An 18594-nucleotide genomic window follows, 5' to 3' on the forward strand; every position below is an offset into this window, starting at 1 on the left:
TGGGATGAACATGACCTCCTGTTTGCCAGGAAGAAAATAGAATGAAAGGGAGAAATGAGGAGATAAAAGAGTGAAAACAGATGAACGTCCCATTCAATAACCAAAATATCTCGTCATGGGCTTGCACGCATTTTCTATGAAAAACAAAATGAAGCACTATGACATTAAAAAAAAAAACAGTCTTGGAGAGCTATCGGCCCACAAAACACTTCCTTTTTTTAACCATCAGACACGCCACAGCTCCAACAGGACACACTGTCACATGTTTTTGGTACAAAAAGGGGGCAGCTAACTTGCAAGAGAAAGCCTCGTTTGTCAGCGTTAAATCCACACGGTAGCCGACCAGCAGACGTACATCAGCCAGCGTAATATAATTAGACGCACCGAACTGTGTGCAGCAAACAAAATGAGCCTAAATCAAGGAATGAAATCAACTCACTGTGGCTGTGGTTGAAGGCAAAGCGTCAGTGCTCCCAGAACTGGCACAAAGTTTCACTGCAGATTATGTAACAGAGATCTGCTGCCCTCTTGTGCAGTAAAGTGTAATTTCAGCTTAGCTTGACCTGAGAGAGCACTCAGGAAAAAGCAGTATTTCATGAGACATCATAGTGCTTCCTCACCTGAAGGTTAGAACCTCTACGGGGATAAATCTAAGAAAAATACGAGCTCTTATCTTCTGAATCTTTATTATCCTCCCCCCAAAAAACCTAAAATAACTTTTTTATGACTTCTTAGATAAATTATGTTGTTGTTTTTAGTCTATTGCGACACCTTTCTTGTATAATTCACATAAAATATTGTTTCCTTCTTGTAAAACACTGGACTTTTTCTCATTTCCAGGCCTTAGAAATTCATATTTAAAATGAAACGATCCGAGAAGCAACAGTTTAAATACCTATTTGGTTGAACTAATTGTGATTCACGTCCACACTGAAACCACAACGTACGATGGGAGGTCACAATAGAGGATGTTTTATTCAGTAGGGTCAGCGGCATTCAAAAATTGCATAAACCTATGCTTGAAATGAATAGTTGAGGAGAGGTGTGAGATAGCAAAAATGTATTTCTTAGGTTAAATTGAGACACTAGAGTTAATTCGTTATGTAAGTTTTAAAAAAAATCAGCCTTAAATGAAACATCTGAGAAGCTTTTCATTGCATAATAGCCACTTGACATCCAGAAGTCAAGAATATATGCACAAATGGTTACCATGAGGGCATCAGGTTCAGTATGCAGTGAGCCTGCACTCAAACAGGAAAGACCAATCATCACACACCTTATCAAAATATGACAGCTGGCTGAGTCTGTCAGTGTAGAGGGAACCTCCCATCCCACATGTTGGTGATAATTAGACTCATGATATCGGCTCTGGGCTTCTTCTTCTTCTGCCATCCCAACCCTCAGTTACACCTACAGAATGCTAAGCTCATCCCTGGTCAGCTGGCGAATGGGACTTTGGGATTTGATTATCGAAAATGGAGAGTTAGAAAGCAATACTGCAGTGCTGGAAAAGTAATAGTAAGAATACAGTATCGTGGCATAAAAACACCTCCAAGAAATCAATGAAAGGAATAAAAATGGAATGTATTCCTAATAGAAAGATCCCTTAAAATAAATTGGTATTTATTACCGCTTCAATATTAATGATACAATAACAAGTAATTTTACAGCTGGTGAAAGCGAAGCTGCTTAATTTGAAAAATTACAAGTAATTACAGCTTTCAAAGTTCTTAATTAATAAACAGAAATGCTTTAATTACACAACCTGTCTACCACAGGATTCATTTAGGTTCTAAATCTCATCCGAGAGGTCCGTGAGCTGAGTTGTATCTGGTAACACTGGTTGATCTCAACAGCTGTTTCTCATCTTGACTTTCACAGTTTGTTTTACATCCTCTAGTTTGCTGCTGGTATTTCTTGTCTGTGTTCTCAGTCACAACTTATCAAGGTTTGTTTTTTTTGACGGTATGATAATAAACGACTGTGGAGGATGGAAGATTGAGTTTTTTGCTAATCTGACAGACTGTGCAGACAAACGATCCTTGCTCCTTTCTTTGATCTCACTTCAATCTTCTTTGCCAGTTTTGCAGTGGTTTGTAAACAACCAGTTCCAGGTAATTTATGGATGTGAAGTCTATTATTTATTGGTACAAATACTTCTGGGGGCACTGAATGACCTGCAAAGGGCAGGCAATTAGTTGTAATACCTGGTCCCAGTGCCATGAAGAAAATGCCGCCCAGCAGTTTCTGTAGAAGATGCCGAACGTCTGCCAAACCGAGGGCTCAAGGCCAGCTAAGGCTGGCTGACCTCCATCAGTGACCACACCCAGAGGTCCATCCTGATTGGACGCTGCCGGGGGTTCCTGTCTAACAGACTGAGGATGTGGGAAACCATATCCTTGATGACTACCTGGGGGCCATCAGGAGGCCTGTGTGAGATGACAATCTCACCCAGTGAAGCATGAACGCTATCGTGGAATCAGAGGCGATGTGCAGAGGAGGAGACCACTCAGTCAGTCGTTGGAGAGAGCATCCACCCCCAGTGGAGCGCTGGCCTCCGCCACAGAAAACCCACAGAGGACGATCGGTTGTGTGTGAAACAAAGACCTGAGCTCTCCCATAACAACCACAAATCATTTGTACTACCTGAGAGTGCAGCCTCGGTTCCCCAGGGGGCTGCCTCTGGTGTGACAATAATAAGAACATGCTTGCTCCTGAGAAAGGCAAAGAAGTTGGCTAGCATTGCTACTGAATCCACAGGCAGCGGGATGAAAGTGCTCTGCTGCACTGGGTGAAGAGAGCTCTTTCAATTCATAGACTTGATGCAAGCGAGGACCGTGTGTGTATACATTTCTGCTCCCTGGAACAAAGGGGTGCAAACAAACCAGTGTTTGATTAAGGGAAGATCACTTCTTGCCCTCAGGCGCAATTATGTTAGAGCTGCCCTCATGCATGTTGTAAAGATGCACAGAACCAAGGACAGGCTGAATGGAAGGACTGCAAACTAATATGCACGTCCTTGTAAAGCAAAACAAACGAATCGCAGGTATAGTGGAGGAATAGAATCATAGAAGCGTGAACCACTGACCTGCATTGAATGTCTGATGGATGCTGATTGAACACAGGATCTAAAATGAGAAGTCTTCTTAACGCTGTATAATATTGAAAGTGTCATCTTTTTTTTCTGAACCAAATGTATGTTGAATCGTGCTTTTTCAGCTGGCTAGGCACAGCATCATTTACAGCATCACCACATTCTCTGTGTTTGTTGTAACATCATACAAGCGGGTGCACTGACCTCGGACCACAGCGAGGCTTAAATTCCTCCAAAAATGCAAGCAACGGGGATGGAGCTGTGGGGGTTCTCTGAAAAATACGAGATTGTCAAAAGGGCGTGTGCCAGGCCGGTTTTACCCAGAGCAACCTGCAGCATTCCCCTTCTTCCTCCGAGCTGTCTGTAGCTTCTGGCTCATCTTCTTGGCTTGACAGCTCCGGTGACAGATGTTTCCAGGGACTAAATGCAGTTTCACAGCGCTGAAACAGAGAGTTTGAAGACCCTGACCTCTTGTTTGTCTGCATTCAGGGCCACTGCATTCATTATGTGGCCTGCCACTGCACTTCCACTGCTGTCTGACAGAAACAGAGCTCCCGCACCACAGAGTGTCCAGACAGCCAACTTGTACAGCCTTTCCTGTCTAACAGAAAGTGGCAAGACACTGCACCTAATACCAGGTCTTTTCTAAAGTGACCCGCACTTGGAACACCGCTCATTACCATCCTCCACTCGAAGCCGGGCTCCACAAGTGGCACACAGAAGCATTACGGCTTCTTCACCTTCTGAAACAATAAGACTGGAAAAACTGAGACGTGAACAAGCCCCAGGACGTGATCAGAACCTCTAGCACTCTGAAGAGGGAACATCAGCAGGCAAATCCAAGCTGCTCTTAGCTTGTCAGACTGAATATGAGTGTGGATTGGAAAGCTGAACCTCCAGCAATATGCTAGCAACTCGCAGAATTCCCAAAAGGCTTTTAATTAGCCGCAAGTCAGCGACATACACGTGGGTCATTTCACCAAATTAAAAAAAAAAAAAAATCATCCCCGACAACCATCTCATATTTGTCAGATGTCTTTTTTTTTTATATGCATGTCATTAAGTAGGGCTGCAAGGTGGCACAGTTGGTAGTACTGTTGCCTCGCAGCAAGAAGGTCGCCGGTTGGCATCCCGGTGGGGGCACCGGGATCTTTCTGTGTTCTCCCTGTGCAGCGTGGGTTCTCTCCGGGTTCTCCGGCTTCCTCCCACAGTCCAGAAACATGCTGAGGTTAATTGGTGATTCTAAATTGTCCGTAGGTGTGAATGTGAGTGTGCTTGGTTGTCTGTCTCTAAGTGTAGCCCTGTGATAGACTGGTTACCTGTCCAGGTGAACCTGCCTTCACCCTGAGTCAGCTGGGATAGACTCCAGCCCCCCATGACCCTAGTGAGGATTAAGTGGTATATAGATGATGGATGGATGTACTTGAGTTATGTTAATTTTTGTTTTCTTTGCACCAATCTGTGGAGCAATGTTTGAAGTGTCATAACTTCAGAAATAACGTCGACAGAGCCCTAAAATGTTGTAGGTTCACTGATATGTACATCTTTAATGGTGCAACCCTATCACACTTGCTGAGTGCTCGTCCGAATATCGGCCATAAATGCACTAAAACCACAATTAAAATCCTCGTAAACTAAGCCTCTGACTGACACCACACTCTGCATGTTTAAAGTTCATCTTGGTGCCAATCACAGACACAGCATTTATGGTTGGTTGAAAATCAGAGCAGACAGAAACACTTAATCTTTTTTTGTTAATCACATTTACGCCACCATATAACTGGCTTTGTGTTATTCCACCAAAGCAGGGTCGTACCACTGAAGGCCGTATGTACATATCAATGAGCCCAGCCCACATTTTACACATGGCCAACTCAGTCAATATTCAACACTTAAAAAAAAAAAGAAATCAGTCAAATTGAAGATGGTCATTCGGTGTATTGAGGCGGAATGACCCACTAATTAGTGGGGCTGGAAGCTATCGGGAACCCAGATGAGAGCGATGGTTGCATCAGCTGGCAGAATTCAGCAGCACGACTTACCAATGCTGGAAAATAACCGGGATAGGAAAGACAACAAAAGACACGACTGCTCACTGACTGAGCTGTAAATCATTTAAAGCTTGTTTAAGTTAAACTCACATGTTCCCGTGCTGCCTTAAAAATACAGTGAACAGTTAAGTTAGGTTGAATAATCACTTCAACATCATCTGATTAGTTTGAAATGTAAAACCAGCAGAACTACTGAAGATATTAAATTAAACCAGCTGTGTAGTCCTTTAGATAATCATTATAGACAAACTTGCTGCTTTATTTTCTCGTTTAAAGTCTCTATTTAAGGAGTCTGTCTTTATTTGACACAAGGAACTATATGATGCAAGTGTTGGAACCTTTAGTGTGATACAGCATGTGAGGTTGCTTCCACTGATTCTGTTTTATAAAGTGTACGAGCGCAGTGACTGACTTCAACCCCAACCGTTTCTGTGGTTTGCACTGTTTTTATAAATATGTAAAGGGGAACAAAATGGGCACAATGGTGTGGCACAAAACAAGAGTCTCGGGAGAGATTGAACTTTCAAACAATGGTGGGAAGTCTGCAGGCATTCTGGTTTTGAGTCTTTCAAAACTTGATTCTTTGGGAAGTTCAGACTCTCATTAATTCAACATATTTAGGTCAAAATAACTGATTTTATACATCCATAAATTACCTTGAACTGGTGACTTAAAAACAACTGCAAAAATGGCAACGAAAAGTTTAGTGAGAGCAAAGAAAGGCTGGTTTGTCTGCACGCTTTCTGTCGGATTAGCAAAAAATTCAATATTCTGCTTTTTCTTTACGTTCCTTTCCTATTAAATTTTATGTATTTATTTATTTGTTATTATTATTTTTGTTTGATTGTTTTGTTGTGACCTACTTTGTAAAGCACCTGAGAGTATCTTGAAAAGTGCTATGTAAGTATTATTATTATTATCATTACTATTATTATTAGTAGTAGTAGTAGTATGAAAGGACCTCAAATCAGTCAACTGATGTTTGTAAGTTCTACAGTGTTCTGAAAAGACAAACTGAATATTTTAGGTTGAATTGCGCTGCACTACCACCAGCGTGCATTGGTGGATTTTTACATATTTAATCTTTAAACGTATAGCATTAATACAAGCTGAGAGAGAGACGTCTTTTCAGTTCCTCTGTATGACCCGGATATGTATTGTGTATATAAACACAATCAGAATCTTTAATGTCATTTATACAAAAAAATACAAAAAGTACAATGAAATTGAGCGCAATCCTGCTCAGTGCAATTTTTTAAACTAAACTGTGAAACTAGCAAAACTGTACAAAGATGTAAAAAAAAAAAAAACACAAAAAAAACAGAGACCTATAAAAGACATCGAGACACTGACAATAAAAAATCTTCTATTCTATTCTAATTGATGTGTATTTCACAAAATGTCTATATTTACATGAGTTAATTTCACTGTAATCCAACTTATTTATTTTTTTAGAATTCAGTCGTCCTCAGATGTATTCACAGCCTCCCATTAAAGAAGAAAAAAAACATCAGTCACTGAAATAAGTTGAAATTGACAAAAGTAATAATCAATAAAAATCTGATGAAAATCATGACATTGCTTTTGAATCGTGGTTCAACAGAAATACTCATATTTTTTTTAAAAAAGCAAATATTGTATTTGTTTCCTGTAACTCTCAGTCAGACTTCAGCACCTGTTGACAGGTGTTCTGATTTCACTGCTCATCAGCAAAGTGCTCTCATTTATCCTGGATAGTTTTTTAAATCATTCTTTTCAACCACAATTCAAAAGCAACATCTTATTTCACTAAATTATAATTTAGCAAATTTTTATTTATTATTACTTTTTCCAGTTTCCAATTATTTGAGTTGTGAATTGTGCCTTTTCTTTAACGAAAGGGGATGAATACATTTAAAGACGACTGTATGTTACTACCCTTTGCCATGGGGGGTTTATTGGCATACTATTTGCATTACATATTATTTTATTATAACATGTGTTTGCAGTTTGTGCAAAAGTTTGTGTTTCAGAACAGCTGGATTGGAAACAAGATGATTCAAAGAGAGATGCATTCCTCAAAAAAAAAAAAAAGGACTCAGGTGTCATCCTCATATCTGTGAATGTAACTGTGATGCTTGAAAGGGGAAAAAAAACAACAACAACGCGGAAGCGAGCCTGGGTTCTTGTCAGAGACATCTCTGGCCAATCCGAGCCCGAACCACTCCGTGAATGCAGCTGGTGAGGGTTGTGGTGGTGGCGGCGGGGCGGAGGGGGGAGCAGCTTAGTCAGAAGCACCAGTGACCGCTAGCTTCATGTCAGCCGCACAGACATCAGCCGAGTAGCAGCAGCAGCAGCAGCAGCGGAGAGCTTTCGGAGGGAAGAAGGAGAGGGAGAGACCGAGGGAGAGAGCGAGGGGGCCGCCTTGAAGGGACAAGGGACGCCGTTTTCCTCACCTGCGAACCGAGCAAGCAGCAGCCGCGCCGATTCACCTGTTTTAAGAGAGAGGGGGGTAAAGAAAAAAAAACATAAGCTGGAAGGTTAGCTAGCTGCCGCCATCTCTTCTCAGTCGGAGCGACCGCCGTGTCTTCCACACCATGGGGAACGCTGCCACCGCCAAGAAGGGCAACGAGCTAGAGAGCGGTGAGTCCCGGCTGGCGTTTGGCTTCCGGCCATGTTTTTTTTCCCTTAATTTTAAATCTTTTTATTTAGACGTTTTCCTCGAGGCTCCGCGTAGCAGCTAGCTAGCATGTTATACAAAAAAAAAAGGTCTTAACGGGCAGTGAAGCAGGGGAAGGGCCGTCCGTCATCCCCCGCACATTCCCACATATCCCACCGCAAGCACTCCGCCCCTCAACAGCAAAAAAAACAGCCATACAGGAATGTTTGTGTCAAGAAAAATAAAGAGTTTTTAAAAAGGGGGCCCTCTGAGGTAAAGCTAAGGTAGCTAGCAGCAAGAAAGACCCCGAGAATGTTGTCTTAGCATCCAGGGGGTGGGGAAGGGGAGCTTTGACAGTTGTACTCAGGCAAAAAAAACAAACTAAAAAAAGGCATTTTAAGACACTAGAAAACGGTGCTCATTGATAAGCTGCTCATTTAAAAAAATAGAATTAAAGAAAGCTGTTTGCGTGTCTTATTGGAGCTCAAGAAGGGTCAAGCTTGAAGACCAGCTAGCTTGCTAACTTTAGCCGTGAGGGGGGGATTAGCCCTCAGAAGGCCCCTGTCATTTCACTGCCTCTTGATGGTGGTAGCTGCTCAGGCCTGCACACACACAGACACAGATAGCGGTGGCCTGCATTCCTCTCTTGTCGAAATCTTTAGATAATCGCTAAAAGTCTGAAGTCCAGCATCACCCCCTTACATGGTGTCATGTTGAACTTTAAGGATGTGGCTCTTGGTGTCTGCTTTGGCTGCACGGCTAGCTGTGTGAGACAAAAACTTTGCACTGGTGATCTCGCATCTGCAGCAATAAACCACAGACCCATGAGTAATTGTTATAAATAGGCAATACATTTTATTTGAAGGCAGTGTGGGACTGTTTCTGCCTCAGGCTTCCCTGCCACATTTTATTCCTGGCTACATAAACAAAGCTTTCTCTCTGTACAGCACCGTGACCAAATATGGTGAAGAAATGACAAATGCCCTCTTTCCATTCATAAAACTGGGACCTACTACCGTCTTCCCAGCATATACACACACACACACACACACACACACACACACACGCGAAAACACACAGTTGATTCATGTCACTTGTGTTTGTTTAGAGCCCCTTCTGTAATCGTACTCTGGTAAAGGTCCATCAGGGCTCACTTTTCACACTCAGCTTGTCATTGACTGGAGCAGCTTGTCATCAGACCTTCGTCAGAGGATAAGGGGTATTACAAGCTTTGAAAGGTTTGACGTAACTCGGCCTAGGCCAGCGTTACTTTGCGCTCATATACTTTGATGTGTGCAGCTGGTCATCATTGAGCTTCCTGTGCACTAAATCATAACTGTTTCCCTATTCCTGGCTGTAAAAACAGGAGTTGTGGGCCTTTATTGTGTTTTGCAGACTCGATTGCAATTGGTGACTTGAAATTGGCACACGATTGATCAGCTCCCTCATACGTATTCTTTAAAACACGCAGAACCATCTGTGTTCAGTCGTGCACGTAGTTTGTTTAAAGTAATGTCTCTTTATGATGCAGTGAGCACGTTGTTCTGAGATTTACTGGCCCGCTAAGAGACACTAGGCAGGCACGGTGAAGAGTGCCAACCACAGATACTCAAGCAGACAGAGATGATCAGATCAGCAATAGTACCTATACTGCCAAGCATTTCTCTTGAATGCAACTATGATCCTTAGATCCGTGGCTAACTGTTAAACCCATTTAAGCTGACACTGTGCCCTGAGCTGCAGATTTGTCTGGAGTGTAGCTGCTCCGACAAGACAACCGGGCTGCCTCCAGTGCCGTGCGCTACCTGTGTTTACTGTATATAGATGGCACTAGGTGGAACGGTTGGAGGAGCGCCAACACAGTCACACTTGCACAGGGAGATTAAACACTTGCCATCCTGACACCTATTTTATTTCACAGTGCCCATGTACTGTGTTTCACACTTTAGTGTAACAGGATAGGCCGACATAGCTCAACCACGCGACGCTTGTCTGGATTTTGGCGTTGATCTTTGAAAAGGACTGGCCGACTATACTGACCATGGAGCTCTTAATTTTTTCCATCTGCGTATAAAAATGTTGCACAAAAGTTTGTACTCACAAAAAGTCGCCTCTATCTTTTACCTGTTTCTGTTTTTGTTACTCAAAGGTTTGCATTTTCATTGCATTTTCTTTTTCTAAGGTAATTGTGTAATAAAATGTCAGAATAGAGCTGAAAACAGCCGATGAACAGATCGTCAGGAAATTAACTGACAACCACTTTATGATTCAGTAATATTTTAAGTCACGTTACTGCTAAACATTTGGTGGTTCCAGCGTCTCAAATGTGAAGATTTGCTGTTTTTGTTGTCATTACAACTGAAATAATTTGGGGTTTTGTACAGTTGAAGGTGTTATGTTGAGCTCCGGAAAGTTGTGATGGATTTCTTTTTTTTTTCTGATGTTATATTGACAAATAATTGATAAAATATAAGTCTTACACGACAAAGGAAAGCTGCCAATCTTCACAACTGAGAAGCTGGAACTAAAGAATGTTTGATATCTTCACTTGAACATCCACAAGTACTTCCTTATCGGACTAGTTCTTGCTGAATCTTTTCCGTTCCACTACTAATTGTCTCTTCTCTGTTATTCTCAGCATGCTGGCGATAATGTCAAAGTTGCTTTTTAGGGAAAGAAGTCAGACTAAGGTGCCGGGATAAGCAGTCATTATAAGCTTTACGGAGTTTTAAACCTTCTCGTATCTCTTTGCGATGGAATTTTATCTTTTCAATCCAACTTAATATGCATGACCGAGTTTCTACTACATGGCATTTTGGTACACCTGTTCTTTGAGCACCTCGGTAGACAGTCAGTCTCCGCTTAAATTCCTCAGACGATTGTCAACTCTGTTTTCATTCCTGTTGCTTTTTCTTCACTGCATATGCTTCATGGTTGTTGATGTGTTATACTTGTTGTTACGTACATGAACTCTCTATTTCTCTCTGTCTTCTCTTCCGTATCATCCCATCCATGTGGGTGATTGTTCCTGCAAAACCTTGGTGATCAATAGAGACTTTTGGTATGCTGATTCCTCCAAAAGAAGGCCAGAATGGCAGAGCGGCATTGGTCTCAAAACTTTGCTAGATGTGCTTGCTTTTGTTGTGTGCTCTGATAACAAGTCGAGTGTTTCTTTTGTTATCTGCATTCTCTCAATCTGGATATCTGCCGTCTGCTGTGTTTCCCCATACATTGGTTTGTCTTTGCTTACCATTTCTATGCTGTGTTTAATAGCCTTCCCACAAAGTGTTGTAAGTGATGCACAAGATGCTCAGAGAAACCTCCCCTGTTATTTCTGAGTGCTGTGTCCCCCTTTCCCCTTTGAATAAGGCTACTAAATAACAGAAAACATACTGAGTTTCTTGGCATGCATCACTCGTCTGCCTGTCCTGGATGTGGATGTCATGTGTTTGTGTTTTGCCTTTTCTTTAGACTAAGTATGTGATATCCTTAATATGACATTTAATTCATATCCAGATGAGAGTTGACTTTGCCCGTATTCTTCTCCATTGACTTACAATTTAATTTCCATTTCCCACGTTTCTTCCTTTCCCCCTGTAGTACGAATAGCATTTGGTCCTTTTGCCAGTTCCATCTAAAACCTGAATAAGTGTTTTGTACCTTTTTAATCCAAGTTTTGCCAAAGAAGTAGCGCGTGCTAACTGTGTCTGTCTTTGCTCTTTTCTTTATTTTTTTTTTAGTGAAAGAGTTTCTAGCCAAAGCCAAAGAAGATTTCTTACGGAAATGGGAATGCCCACCACAGGTCAGAACGCTGAAAAGCTGAACTGCACATTTGCGGTTTTTGTGCACAACGTTGGACTAACGTGACGCTGTTTCCGCAGAGCACAACGTGCCTAGACGACTTTGACAGATTAAAGACCCTGGGTACCGGCTCATTTGGGAGGGTCATGCTGGTGAAACACAAAGGAACAGAGCAATACTTTGCCATGAAAATACTGGACAAGCAGAAGGTCAGTGGCAGCATTTATCAGGCCTCGTGGGACATTTTCAGATACATAATAGCGTTGACATGAGCGGCGGGGACAATAAATGTTAGGTGCCACTTAGTGCATCCAAAACCAAATGCCTGCTTATCTGCTTACAAATGGCATTACATTGTGTTATTGTTGTATTACAGGGTCACGAGGGGACGCAAGTAAAAATAAATAATGAATGACTAAAAGCTGCCTTTGCTCTCGGTGTTTAGTTATCTCTGTTGCTAATGTACGTGAGATTTGCCCAACAAGGTCATCTTATCTCTTTATCTGTCAGGTGGTGAAACTCAAGCAAATAGAACACACATTAAATGAGAAGAGGATATTACAGGCAGTGAGCTTCCCCTTTCTCGTCAAACTCGAGTACGCATTTAAGGTACAGTGTGTTTTTTAATTTCTTTCAAACGTTATTTGGGTATCGGCAAGAGTTTAGGTGTCTTTTCCTTATTTATCTTCTTTAATTAAATGTGATTTTTTATTTTAGGACAACTCCAATTTGTACATGGTAATGGAGTATGTTCCAGGAGGAGAGATGTTCTCACACCTAAGACGAATCGGAAGGTTCAGGTACATGCTAATCGATAGCCACCGTCGGCTGTTGTGTATGTATGTAAAACCTAGAGCGTGTTGCTGCGCGGTGCTGTCTTGGTTTATTTCCTGTGGTTTCTCTATGTCTAGTGATCATGCTTGGAAATCGCTTGCACATGCTTTTACGACTCTGAACACAATGCTTTCTTCTTCCTTTCCAGTGAACCACACGCGCGGTTTTATGCGGCCCAGATAGTGCTGACATTTGAATACCTCCACTCACTAGATCTCATATACAGAGATCTTAAGCCTGAGAATCTTCTCATTGACCACCACGGCTACATTCAGGTGATGCAGAAACATTGCACGCGTGACGCTGCCGCCTCTTGCGTGGCCACACTGTCTGATGCGTTTACTCCTCACTTCCAGGTGACAGACTTTGGATTTGCCAAGCGGGTAAAAGGCAGGACCTGGACGTTGTGTGGGACACCGGAGTACCTGGCGCCCGAAATCATCCTCAGCAAAGTATGGATTTGATATTGTCCTGATGTTTTCAATGCACTAATGTCAGATCTTTTTTTGCTCTTCACCTTCAAGTGCACCCAAAAATTCTGAAACTGCACATTGATGGTTTTTTTTCTTACTTTAGTAGCTGCCTAATTATTGTAGAAATATGTTCGCTGTGGTAATAAACCATTATGAAGCAAATGCTGATTTACAGTGTAATGGCAGCAAAAGAACGACTTTTGAAGGCTTGATTTATGGTTCATGGACCCTAAGGAGTAACTGTTGAAACTCTACTCTAGGTGATGATTCAACTTTACTGTCATTGCACAGAGCAAAGCAAGTCTTGCATATCCCAGCATGTTAGAAGGCCGGGGTCAGAGCACAATGTCAGCCACAGAACAGAGGGTTAAAGGCCTTCCTGAGGGGCCGGACAGAGCAGTGGTAGCTCGGAGGTGCTGGGCTTGAACTCCCGACCTCCTGACCAAAGCCTTAACCGCCGAGCTGCTTTCTGGAGGAGGCGAAGAAGACGTAGAGGCTGAACAGTCACTCGATGAAGAGAGCTCGGGGGATTAGGAGGGTTCAAAAGTTGCCTTCTATTGGAATTTTTTCTACTAGATCAGTAGATAACAAAACCTGCCTACCTACTGATAAAACTGGGTGTTCTACTCTGTTATCACTGAGATCAGGGTTGTTCTCTGAGTGGTGTTGATCTTTTCTGGTCCTTTTTCTTGCTGGAAGTTGAGAGGAGGCACAATACGACCTAGTCTTACAGTAGTAACAGTGATACTACCTGATAATGTGATGAAAAGTTGTCTGATGTTAAGGGTTTTGAGTGATAAAAACAGTTTGAATGAAAATTCTCAAAACTCAGCTTTAGTAAACGTGAGGTGTTTTTGCAGTTTTTGTTGTTGAAGAGGTACAAATGTCACCTTTTACAAATGAAAGGAACATGCTGCATTTTGGTCGTAACTCCTTCTACTGCAGTTGGAGTTTAAGAGTGTAGAATATGACCAGCAGTACTAGAAAAGTGGAGGTGAACTCTAAAAGATGTCTCAACAATGATCCGTCAGAACAACGAGGAAATCAAATGTCAGTAAATTTCAAATATGACGTATGAGTTTTATGAGTGGTAGAATCCTTTTTTTTGCTGTTTCCAGTTGTACTGATGCTTTTTTGGTCTGTTTCAGGGCTATAACAAAGCCGTGGACTGGTGGGCCCTCGGAGTCCTCATCTATGAAATGGCAGCTGGCTACCCTCCTTTCTTTGCAGATCAGCCTATTCAGATCTATGAGAAGATTGTGTCTGGAAAGGTAAGACGGCATTTGTTTTGGGATGTTTCTACACGATGAGCTGAATCGTAGCTCTGCTGATATTTTAGAATATGTTTGCTGTGCGTGTAAGAAAAACGCTTAATTTGGAGAATAAATTCCGAAACCTTTTGCTCTTTCTAGGTACGATTCCCGTCGCACTTCAGCTCCGACTTGAAGGACCTGTTGAGAAACCTGCTGCAGGTGGATCTGACCAAACGTTACGGCAACCTGAAGAACGGCGTCAACGACATCAAGGGCCACAAATGGTTCGCCACAACAGACTGGATCGCAATCTACGAGAGAAAGGCAAGACACCGAGCACATTTGATGGTGACACCGAGCTGTATTAGCCCTCTGAAAACCAAGTTAATTGCATATTGATTTGTTCCCATTGATTTTTTTATTTTTTGCTAGTTGTAAAATTTCCAACACAATTATTTTATACGATCTTTTCTAAAAAATTAGGCTCAATCAGTTTCGTTTTGTGGTCTTGCGTGATGATCAGTAATTGCAGGTGCACAATATTTTTCACAACCAGCCCCCAGCTTCACTCTGAGGTATTAGCACCACATGCTGATTTGCAGGGATGACGGTGATAATGGAGTGTTTCGATTAATCAAAGGCGTTGTTTAGCAGGGCCTGGGACCTCATTGATCTGTTGATTTTGTTAGATTTTGTTAAGATACACTCGTGCTTTTATTAAACCTGCTTCACAGGCTTTGATTTGTTACAGGATATAATTAATAATTCATTTTGATTTACCAATTATATTCTTCTACTCTTTAGTGTCCCTCCTTGCTTTAAAATAACTGCTTGTTGCAAAGTTTTTGCTTCCATCTGACTATTCAAATGGTGCTTTGTGATGGAGAAACTATCTTTTAAAAAAAAACAATAATTTGACGCATAAATCAAGAAGGTTGTTTGGCATTACATGTATAGTTACAGCTTTTTTTCTTTTTGCCTGATGTGTGTAGTGTCATATTTGAGGGTTAAAGGTGATTTCAAACCTGTTTTTGCTCTTTTGGTTTTATTTTTCACCATATTTTTCAAAACATTAAATTAAAAAAAAAAAAAAGAAGTTGATATCTCCATGAATTATGTTGGATTATATCTGATATGTCCATAATTTTTTTTTTTTTTAATCACGTTCAGACTTTGGGGACATTCAGGTGGCTCAAACCTTTTCTTTTCTCTGACAACCAAACACATGTTTAGTAAATACAAGAGCTGAAGTAGGTGGACAGACAACTCTGAAGAAGCAGCACACTGAAGGCTTACACGTGTGTCTCGTTTTAGCCTCAAAAATATGCACTTCACTGCATTCTTGGTGCATCATTTAAAACCTGGGTGGTGTAATGCTGCCTGGAGAAGAACAAAAACTCATAACCTGACGTTTATTTCACCAGAGCAGAGGCTGAGTGCAGCACTTCAGAGAGACAGCACAGAGACCCACATAGCTGCTTCAGGTGCTCTGCCAGTCACACGGTTTTAATTGGTCGAGCAGTTCCGTGTCATTAGGCACCTTTTAAGGCCGGGCCATGCTCGAGGTGGACCCGGTTTGTACGACGTGTCGTCTCACCTTGTCTGTCTGTCTCAAATGGCAGCACTCGGAAGATGGGATGGAAAGCCTCGAGGGGAGCTTTAGCCGTAATTGTCAGTCTCTCCTCAAAGTAGTTCATGGTGTTGTACCCATGAACAGTGATTGACCCAATTATAGGAATGAAGCTTGAGGGAGAAATTCAGATTCTGTGTACCGCCTCTCCTCTCTACACCTGGTGAGCTGCTGCAAGAAGAAAGCAGAGGGTTTTTTTTTTTGAAAGTTACACAAAGGAGGAAGAGGTTTTCAGACTCTGACTGACAAGCACTTCATTTAAGGCATTTAATACTGACAGAGAAAATGATGCTGCCTACATACAATATGCTACAATAAAGCCTTTGTATAGACACAGTTTGTCTCTTTCATAGGTTCTTCCCGGTTTCCAGTCACTCTTTTTTGACAACTTCCCCGTCCTGTCCTGTCTTGTGTTCTCTTCTGACAGCCAGTCTAGACATTATGATAATACTGCTGAGTCAAACGCGTCTTTCTGTCGTTGCTGCAGGTTGAAGCTCCATTCATACCAAAGTGCAGAGGCCCGGGGGACACCAGCAACTTCGACGACTACGAGGAGGAGGAGATCCGCGTTTCTTTAACGGAAAAATGCGCCAAGGAGTTTGCAGAGTTCTAGGACGCGAGTACATGGATATATCAGGGAAAAATAAGGGGATCTTTGCACTCTTCTAAAGACTTGGGATGGAGCAGAGACCATCTTTTTCAGATCTACTACATAGTCCCTTCATTCCACAAGGCTGAATGAGGTCGCCATGATCCTTGGGTGCCGATAACCTCTCACTGTCACATACACCTGCGTATTAAAAGCAGACACATCACTTTTCTCTTCTTCTTCTTCTTTTTTTTTTTTTTGGTTTTTTGTTTTTGTACCTACCCACTGTTTTGTTTTCTACTTTGAAGCAGTTAGTCTTGGATGTTGTTACTCCCCCCATTAAAATGTGACATTTTTGATTTATGAGGAAAAACTGAGACAGTGGCCAACAATAGTCACTGTAACCCGACTCGTCTGTGGTGGTTTGACACGCAGCACGGTGGGTTGCGGCGTATTGCCCTCTAGTCGTCAGCAGTGTACATTTGAAGCCCACATCACATTGGCTATTGTAAAGTTCTGGCCGGCGTACAAAGGTAGATTTTGTCTTATGTGCATATCTGTCCGTTTTGTAAGACATTTGAACACAATGAGTGTTTAAAGCATGACCAAATAGAGAACACTGGGTGACACAAGAAGAGAGGTCCCTTCCTTTCTTTGCTTTTTTTGCCTTAGAGAGCCAAGTCCTCAGATCCATACGACAGCGTCCATCCACTGTCCTCTTGGGCGTTCTGACCCGAGGCACAGCAAGCCATTGCAGTAAAATGACGAACCTTGTTACATTAGTAAAATGCAAAATTCATTATGTTTGTTTGATCCTTTTGGGATCTGTTAGTTTCATGTAAAATTTGTTGATTGCTATCTTGCTATTTTTTTGTCGCTGTGTCTAACATTATGGTCATTATTGTCCCTAGATTTCAGGTCTGCTTATAACGACCTCTTGTTACGAGTCTGTGGAACAACGTGACTTCAGTAAATGGAAAAGAGTGAAGTGAAATCCAGCTAGGATTCTTATTGCGTATAATGTAAAACTGAGAAGATCAGTGTGAATAGTGTCGAGGCTCGGCGGCCCGACATTGTTAGTGAAAGTACAGAATTTATAATGTATTACATGAAAGATGTTCTAAAGTTGTAAGAAACAGGAACCCAAAACTGCATCTTTGCCACATTCTCCCTGTTGCCAGCCCCCCTGGAAGGTTTTTCGTTTCATTCTTGTCAAAGAATGTAGATTTGCAACTTATAGGTATGCATATTTGAAGGCTTGATTTCAAAGTACAGTTTTCCTCACAATACACTGGCTAAAATAAAGACTGCTCCTTTGTATCACATGTAACCCTGTTATCGTTAAGCTCATTACATTATACGTATATGCATTGTTTCATATATGTTTTTATTTATACACATTAGAGATGCTAATAAATTTTATTTTTAAAAGTGTTGAAGTTTTGCAGCTGTTCTTCCGTCGGGGGGCTGCTCTGCCTCCTGAAACACTCGCACAGAGTTTGAATCACGCGTTTCATTTTATTATTGATTCAGATTCAGATTCATATTAGTTTTATTGTCGTTGCAACGAGTACAACGAACAGTAAGGTGGAGGCCTTTCAGTGCAAAAAAATATCAAAGCTTTGTAAACAACTATACACAACATAATATTTAATATATATATATGGCCGTGTATATTGCACAGAGGTAGCTGCATATTAATATAGTGCACTTTTTACGATAAAGAGGCATTTATGGCACATTTTGGACGTCGTGGATCCTGTTGTCTGACGCTGAAAGTCTTCACAAATTAGCAGTTGTCTCAAGAAAACACACGGCCGTGGAAGTCAGCTAAATAAGAACAAGCTTTTTTGTTTAATCAGCATCGATGTGAAAATGCAGAAATTTGTGATCTGGTTCAAAAACATGAAAAATCCCAACAAAGTAACTGCTATAACTGTCCAGGGCTTCTGGAGCAGGCACTGGGGTAACTCACTGGGCATTAAATAGTCATGCATTAACCTTTTTTAGTCATATTTACACAGTGAGCAACAATTTGCCAACATATAAATTAAAAAAGGAACTTGTTAGAAATGCTGCTGCGAGTTCTTTTAGGGTTTTTCCATGTTTATAAAATAGAATATTTTTAGTGTCAGTTTCTCTATATATCCAGAACATACAGAGGAACCAAAAACACATTTCTCTCTCACCTTTGTATTAGTGCCATACATTAAAAAAACAAAAACTAATCA

At 41.5% G+C, this 18594-nt stretch overlaps 1 protein-coding gene across 2 annotated transcripts; it reads left to right on the plus strand.

Moving 5' to 3' along the window:
* The first annotated feature begins 7256 nt into the window (after nt 1-7256).
* prkacbb (protein kinase, cAMP-dependent, catalytic, beta b) lies at nt 7257-17797 on the plus strand. 2 transcript variants are annotated; one of them, XM_008291133.1, is made up of 11 exons: nt 7257-7767; nt 10836-10844; nt 11524-11585; nt 11665-11793; nt 12095-12193; nt 12302-12384; nt 12567-12693; nt 12775-12870; nt 14040-14162; nt 14304-14468; nt 16262-17797. In XM_008291133.1, exons 1-11 carry the CDS (start codon nt 7722-7724, stop codon nt 16385-16387), a joined length of 1065 nt encoding a protein of 354 aa, XP_008289355.1. In that variant the 5' UTR covers nt 7257-7721; the 3' UTR covers nt 16388-17797. The 2 variants fall into 2 exon arrangements, with proteins under 2 accessions (XP_008289355.1, XP_008289356.1); XM_008291134.1 differs by lacking the exon at nt 10836-10844 and having other exon boundaries at nt 7263-7767.
* The last annotated feature ends 797 nt before the right edge of the window (nt 17798-18594 follow it).

This window comes from Stegastes partitus, unplaced genomic scaffold (genome assembly GCF_000690725.1).
Source record: "Stegastes partitus isolate 25-593 unplaced genomic scaffold, Stegastes_partitus-1.0.2 Scaffold719, whole genome shotgun sequence".
Classification (NCBI taxonomy): domain Eukaryota; kingdom Metazoa; phylum Chordata; class Actinopteri; family Pomacentridae; genus Stegastes; species Stegastes partitus.

Excerpts from the sequence above, each read along its gene's own strand:
- prkacbb (XM_008291133.1), top strand. The coding sequence starts at position 7,722 with ATGGGGAACGCTGCCACCGCCAAGAAGGGCAACGAGCTAGAGAGCG. Across the intron at positions 11,586-11,664 it reads AATGGGAATGCCCACCACAG|AGCACAACGTGCCTAGACGA; the intron begins GTCAGAACGCTG and ends CTGTTTCCGCAG. Across the intron at positions 12,194-12,301 it reads AACTCGAGTACGCATTTAAG|GACAACTCCAATTTGTACAT; the intron begins GTACAGTGTGTT and ends TTTTTATTTTAG.